Consider the following 7,331-nt stretch of genomic DNA (forward strand, 5'->3'; position numbering starts at 1 on the left):
GAGAGGGGTTACATTGGTGCCGTGACCCGGATGGGAGTGAGGTTTAGGGGGGGGGAGTGTAACGGAGGCCAGCGGTAGGTGCTGTGCAGGTAAACCTCACTCCCCTGATCTCAAACGCACTAGCGACTGACACTAGTGGCTGCAATCTTCAGCCTCCTTGTTAGTCCGTCCGCCTCCCATGCTGGAGACCCCAAGAGACGTGCTAGTGGCTGCAGTCTTTAGCCTCCTTGTTAGTGCGTCCCATCCCGGAGACCCACTCGGAGCGAGAACGAGGTGTGGTGGAGAGGACCCGGGGGAGAGGGGTTACAAAGGCATCACAACAAAATATAGCTGAATACATGTTAACATGCTGAACAGATGAATCCGATTACTTCTCCTTATATATATATATATATAATAAACATTTCTCTTTTTACAGTTCTGTAGCCCTTTTGTCCTAGTACTAAAACTCTGTCAGTTGGAGTCATGTTACTCAGCCTCAGTCCAAACAATAGAGTGAACAAACATATTTGACATATCCAAATATACGGAAATGAAAGCAATATTGATTTACCTGCAGAAACAAGTGTGCGAGTGTTCTCCAATCTCCCCGTTTCAGCTAAAACTAATTTATTTTACAATGCATCCGCAGCTTAGGTATTAATGAATGAAAAGTGATTTCAGTTTTTCGGTCCTGGTTATATTTTTATTGACAGTAAACTAAACGTCTGATACGAGTAGCATCATAGTAGCCTATCAAAACATTATATTGCTGACTTTGCTCTGTATAAAATATTATTATTATCCGCAACGTTAGCGGAAATAGTTCACCAGTTTACTTGAACTCAGCGGAATGGGGTGAATTAGAGGAACAAAGAAGAGGAGAGATGAGGATAGCAGAGTGCAGAAACTGAGGGAGACAGACAGGAACGCCCTTCGGGTGGTTCAGCTCGCGAGTGAGTCATCGATGCTCTCATTTACCACTATTTTGTTTATTTCTAAACATTTGCATTGAAAACTTAAACGCTCTCTGGAATAGTTGGAATCCATGAATCATATGTAGCCAATATAATAATGCTTCCAAAAGCATCGTGTGTCGCCTATATTGCAGGATAGTGAAAAAGCATCGTTTCATTCTGTAGTAAGAGTTTGACAACAATGCAACAAGTACTGTGCCCCTTTAAGAAGTTTTTTCTTCCCTACACAGCTATTACGGGCGACGACACATGAAATGTAGCTATACCGAATATTAAGTATCTTCAAAAACAAAGATGTGTTAAAAATTAAAACACGCTACAAATGATGTTAGACTTTCATTACAGCAGTAAACTATATAACTTACCATCTTTGGGATTCACGTAATACTTCAAAGAGCTCGAAGCTAAAAAAGAAAAGAAGAGAGAGAGAGAAAATGACAAAATAACTGTGCAGTAATAAACATCGATGTGAATAAATGCATAATGTGATTATAAAATAATAAAAAGCTAGTTTATTAAGTATTGAGAAGGGGATAAAAAAAAAAAATGTTTTCAGACAGGTAGGGTCGTACCTATGTACTCTATAGAAACACGAGTAGGAAAAGCTGAAGGATTAGAGTTGAAGTGCCGTTTCCATTCACTTACCGAGAGAAGAGTTTCAGTTTAGGAGCAGATGACTGCAGTACACACAGCAGCAGCAGCAGGAATGAGGAATGAAGTACTCAGTAGGAGGATTAAACTCCACTGCGATGTGTTGAGCCACACCCTGGCAAATCAGCCAGACGCTGTGACTTATGGGTAGTGGTGTTTTTCTGCTTTCTTCTTATAGTTCTACATATCTGTGCATACGGAAGCAATGAATCACAGCTGAAGACCAGGCATTGCAGAAGATCACAGTACAGAGAACCATTTTTAGAAGAATGTAAGCAGTTATTATTCAAACTTATAAACATCAACTTTTTCCATCCAGGAGGCTGGTTTGTGAACTCTGATGCCGTGCTGGTGGTTCCCCACCCTGTTGGTCAACAAAGTGTTGTTCCAGCAGGTGCTCTCACTGTTTAATAAGACAAACAGAGAAAAGCTATCTGCCAGGCAACATATTAAGTCTACTCAAACACACAAAGATGGGTGTCACGTTACACAAATCTAATATTTTATTTGGAAAGTAACCCATTGTTGATCATTTCCACGTGGATGCGTGCAAGACTTGCTGATCAAATTTCAAGCCCAAACACAATTGCAACTGCATTGTGTTCTAAAAAGACTTGTTAAATTGAAATTAAGACATACTACAGATGCACATATAGCTGATGAATACATAAAAAGCCATACTCCTGTCTTTACCATCACAATATTTTAGGTGGAATTGTTTGTAATGTTAGTATGTGCACATGTAGTGTTAATTCACCTGTAACCTTAGTGCTTGACAATATTGTTGATTTTATCATTATTATATTTTTGTTATTACTCTTTTTATTATTTATTTATTGTTAGGCCTACTATGCCAAAATCAGCAATTTTCTATAATGCTCTTGTCCCTTTTACCTGCAGTTATAATGAATGGGGAACTGGTGCTTTCAAGCTTGAAAAAGGACACAAAAGCATCATAAAAGTACAGGTAAATTTGTCCATATGTTCCATGCACTATCAATTCTTGTGAAGTCAATATATAATTATGTGATAAAACTGTTAAAGGGATGTAGATGAGTTTTGTTTCTTCAACAGATTTGGAGAAATGTAGCATTGCATCACTTGCTCACCAGTGGATGCTCTGCAGTGAATGGGTGCCGTCAGAATGAGAGTCCAAACAGCTGATAAAAACATCACAATAATCCACAAGTAATCCACACCACTCCAGTCCATCAATTAACATCTAATGAATCAAAAAGCTGCATGTTAATAATAAACAAATTCATCATTAAGACGTTTTTAACTGCAAACCGCTGCTTCTGGCTAAAAAACGAGTTCTCTGTATCCAGTTTCTTCAGTGAAAAAGTGGTCTCATCTGAATCAGAAGAGAAATATGCAAAGATCAAGCACTGTAAACGCAGTCCAAAGCAGTTCGAAACAAATATGTCAGTTTATTTTGACAACAGGTGATGGACTTTATCACCAGAGGAAGAGTTATTATGGATTATGGCCAGAAGTGATGGTTTAAAGTTAAAACATCTTAATGATGTAAATCAATGGATTGTAGCATGGATTATTGTGATGTTTATAACAACTGTTTGGACTCTCATTCTGACGGCACCCATTCACTGCAGAGGATCTATTGGTGAGCAAATTATGTAATAAATTTAGCTGAAGAAACAAACATGGCCTAAGGGTGAGTACATTTTCAGAAAATGTTAATTTTTTTAGATAACAATTCTTTTAATCATTGCGAATGGATCAGTGGATCAGTGAATTGAATTATTGACATTAGTTTTGTCAACACTGGATCAACCAGTTCACTGAAAAGATTTAACTTAAAGAAAGATTAGAATCGGACAAGGTTATTCTCTCAGTGTGCAAAGGAGAACTTGTGCCAGTGCAGTACTGTAACTAGGAATTCTCCCTAACTGTAATGGCCCAATACATTTGAAAAATACATGTAAAAATTGTTGTGTGCCACCAGAATCATTCCAACCTTTCACCCCAGCTGTTGAGATTTTCAGTGAATATTGAGATTTAATAAATTGATTTAGAATGCCTTGTATTTACTACTTTTATAATATGCTGTTCATTTGTCATTCAATCCCCATTCTCTTTCAAGATCAAGAGCAGGGTATTCATAAAAAAAATCATCTAATTTTCAAATTATGGTAATAATCAGTATAGTAAATCTCTTTGAGTGTGTAAACTGGATTTACACAGACACAGAAACATGAGTTATTTAAAAGATACCAAAAAGTGCAAGTCATCAGTTGTTATTTCATCAGAACTCAGCTCAAAGTAAAGTGTTATATGAGTTGGGTAAAGTTGAATTTAGTCCCTCAGTTCTGATTTACGCAGCTTCGAGCCATTAAGTGCACTTAATTCATAACTGGTCCACTTAACTCTACTGTAAAATGTTCCCCTTTTTTACATCAGAACTGGAGAACAGTGGTAGCTTCCAGAATCGGCCGACGGCGGGCCGATCTATTGCTGGAGAATCTCAACCACCACCCAATCATTTTTGCCTGTCTCTCTTTTCCATGTTGCGTTGACTTTTCCCGATACTCTAAATATACAGAAACGTTTCTCTAGCGGGGTGAATAAGCGTGCCAGAAGTGCATAAATAGCTCGTTTATCTGAGTGGACACCCCTCCGGTCTGTGCAAATGGAATAGGACCGCTCGCATATGATCCTCGTGCGCTTTCAGTCTGGTTTGTGTTTCTTTCTCGGGCGGCGCCTTTCAGATCTCTGAGGAGTGACACTCACGAGCGTCTGCAATCATGGAGTGGAAACCGATGGAGATAAACCCTGAGGTATAACGCTTTTTCATGATTTAGCCTCGCCAGCTGATTTATCGTGCATGGTTTGGCTTTCTCATGACCGACATATTTGTGCGCTTTCAGATGCTGAATAAGGTACGTTCGCTGAGTCATAAGATGAGGTGATGATGAGACTGTCTGGGGCTGAACTTCCACGGACTCCAGTTTGAGATGAAAGGGCGTGGGCTCACCTGCTGTGCACAATAACAGTGACACGCAGCATTTTTTATACGCATGCTTAACGCGATAATTTGTCATTTTGCGTAATATCACAAGTTACAGATATACTAGTCGTTTATAACACATGGTCATTTCAAACTTTGAATATATCAGACACTGATTTTGCTTGATTTGAATAGATATACGGGTCAAGAATAATGTGATTTTTTTTTTTTCCTTCTCTCTGTCTTTGTGTAGGTGTTGAGTAAGTTGGGTGTGGGCTCGAGTTGGCGTTTTGTGGATGTTTTGGGTCTGGAGGATGAGTCTCTGTCAGGGGTGCCCTCACCCTGCGGTGCCATGATGCTGCTCTTCCCTTTAACGCAACAGGTACGTGTGGGCGTGGTCACCTCTCACGCGAGGAGTCGAGATGTGCAAAACATAGATGCTCAAAGTTGCGTAGTTTTATTATACCTAAGAAGTTAAAATCGATTTGAGATGTAAATGTTATTTTTTGGCTTATTGGTAGTATTTCAAATCAGAGTAGCCTATCTTTACTCTCACAGAATGAACTGGATTAGTTATGTAACTTTAACACGGATATCTCTCTTCTTTGTTTTTAGCACGAGGAGTTTCGTTCCAAACAGTCTGTTGACGACTCTAAAGGTGTATATTTTCTGAAACAAACTGTGGTCAACTCTTGTGGAACTGTGGGTTTGGTACATGCTGTGGCCAACAACCAGGACAGTGTTGATTTCGGTGAGTGGAGACATGTGCCATGAACTTCTGCTCATGTGCATGATGTCTGAGCTGATGGCCTTGTTGATTTTGAGAATTTTAAAAATATTTTATTTTATTTTATATTATATCTTAAAATTTGACACCTTAGTCCTGTTAATCCAGACTGCAGCAAGTTACATATGCATAAGAAATACAAAGTTACAAATTGACAGTATTGCTGAGAGAGGCGGATTCATGATTCAGCACCCTTTTGTCTTTAGACAGCGACTCTGCACTGAAGAAGCTTCTAGAAGACACCTCAGAGATGTCTGCTGCAGAAAGAGCCAAAGCATTTGAACAAAATAAGGTATCGGAGTCAGAAAGAGCTTTATTGCCGTGTATGTTCGCACATACAAGGAATTTGTTATAGTGTCACAAGCTTCCAGTACACGGAGACAACAACAACACACAGATAATAATAAATAAAATACACATGCATAAATATAAACCACAAAAAAGAATAAATTGTATGTACAGGTGTGCTATAGATAGAATAGGATTGTAAGTGTTCATTAATTGTTGAGTCGCACAAAACATGTGATTTGCCACATAATCTTTGCCAAAAACCAAGATTAAATTCAGAAATGTCAAAGTACTTGTAACTGAGACCTATTTTAATATTTGTGCAGTATTCATGAGCTCCAGTAGGTGGTACTATTCTACAATTTACAGTTCCTAAGTGAATAAATGAAAATGTACTTATTGTACTATTTTTATTTTCCATGGATTTTGCTGTTTAATTAAAACGAATGCATTCAGGCTTAATTTGTGTTTTTAAAGTGAAGTTGTTTTATTCAGGCCGTCCAGGAATCTCATGATGCAGTTGCTGATGAAGGACAGTGTCTGGTAAGACAAGAATGACGTACACAAACACTAGGAGTAATGAGTTTAAGTTAAATTGTTGTTTCTTTTTCCCCTCTCCATCTCTCTTGTTCTAACAGCCAGAGGCAGACAAAGTTAACTTCCATTTCATTACATTTGTCAAAGTGAACGGTCAGCTTTATGAGCTGGGTAAGTGGGTGACATGTATTGTGGTGTAGTGTCTGTTTCTGTGCCGACGACTTGCGTTTAAGTTTAAACTTACTTTTTTTAAATGTCTCTGAGCTATAAAGTGGGTGTTTTGTTGCCTCAGATGGCAGAATGGATGGACCTGTGAATCATGGACCTTCAAACCCAGGAAGCTTCGTCATGGTAAGCACACGTTTTCCTGGGCATGGTGTTTGTAGTTAATTGCAAGTGTAGCATGTTAAAACCGTAGATTCAGAGCATCTTAAAACAATGAGTCATCTTCCTGTGACTGAATAACTGACTTTATCATCTCTCTGTAGGATGCGGCAAGGGTGTGCCGTGAGTTTACAGAGCGGGAGAAAGGGGAGGTGCGTTTCTCTGCTGTGGCTCTCTGCAAAGCCTGAGAGGAGCCAGACCACTTAGCTGGAACCATGAGCAGTTCCGGAAAACCCTTCAAGCACTTATTATACAGAGCACAGAATCCAAACCTGTACCACGCTACACAAACAGGCAGGCAGCCTGTCTGACTGAATTACTGTATCTCCTATCAATCTGCAACTACTATGCTCTTTGTAAACATCTTGTTTATTTGAGCTTTTGTTGTTCCCTCATTTACTTCAAGTTTGAATATTTTGGGCACTTTTTGATGGGGGCAACATTTAGCAGAAATGTAATGTGAACTCGTAAGCTTGGAGGCGTATGTTCAAAATAAAAAGACTGAGAAGGGTAATTTGCTTTTGTGTGTACTGTTGTGTGTGTGGCATACCAAGTATTTGAGTAAATGTAATTTTTGTACTTGAGTATCTTTTTGGATACTCCGTAGTTTTACGGAGTATCAAAGGTATTAGCAACTTTTACTCTCTACCGCACTACATTTTTGAATAAGTATCTGTACTCTTTACTTTACTCTTTGCAATTTTTGCATGGACCTAGCTTTTTCTGGAGCAGTTTATTTCTGCTACAAAAGAAGTGATCT

At 38.8% G+C, this 7,331-nt stretch overlaps 2 protein-coding genes across 3 annotated transcripts in view; one reads left to right on the forward strand and one right to left on the reverse strand.

Moving 5' to 3' along the window:
• LOC107562615 (annexin A5-like) overlaps window positions 1-1,690 on the reverse strand; it is an 8,802-nt gene extending 7,112 nt beyond the window's left edge. For both annotated transcript variants that reach the window (XM_016247278.1, XM_016247277.1), the window contains exons 1-2: window positions 1,602-1,690; window positions 1,322-1,360 (exon numbers count right to left, since the gene is read on the reverse strand). In XM_016247278.1, coding sequence (XP_016102764.1) covers window positions 1,322-1,324 — 3 coding nt within the window. In that variant the 5' untranslated portion in view covers window positions 1,325-1,360; window positions 1,602-1,690. The remainder of the gene's footprint in view (window positions 1-1,321; window positions 1,361-1,601) is intronic.
• A 2,586-nt stretch (window positions 1,691-4,276) lies between these two features.
• LOC107562608 (ubiquitin carboxyl-terminal hydrolase isozyme L1-like) lies at window positions 4,277-7,085 on the forward strand. The gene is made up of 9 exons (XM_016247272.1): window positions 4,277-4,405; window positions 4,496-4,507; window positions 4,829-4,957; window positions 5,191-5,326; window positions 5,569-5,654; window positions 6,146-6,193; window positions 6,289-6,358; window positions 6,480-6,538; window positions 6,676-7,085. Exons 1-9 carry the CDS (start codon window positions 4,373-4,375, stop codon window positions 6,757-6,759), a joined length of 657 nt encoding a protein of 218 aa, XP_016102758.1. The 5' UTR covers window positions 4,277-4,372; the 3' UTR covers window positions 6,760-7,085.
• The last annotated feature ends 246 nt before the right edge of the window (window positions 7,086-7,331 follow it).

Source organism: Sinocyclocheilus grahami, unplaced genomic scaffold (genome assembly GCF_001515645.1).
Source record: "Sinocyclocheilus grahami isolate Dianchi unplaced genomic scaffold, SAMN03320097.WGS_v1.1 scaffold829.1, whole genome shotgun sequence".
NCBI lineage: Eukaryota > Metazoa > Chordata > Actinopteri > Cypriniformes > Cyprinidae > Sinocyclocheilus > Sinocyclocheilus grahami.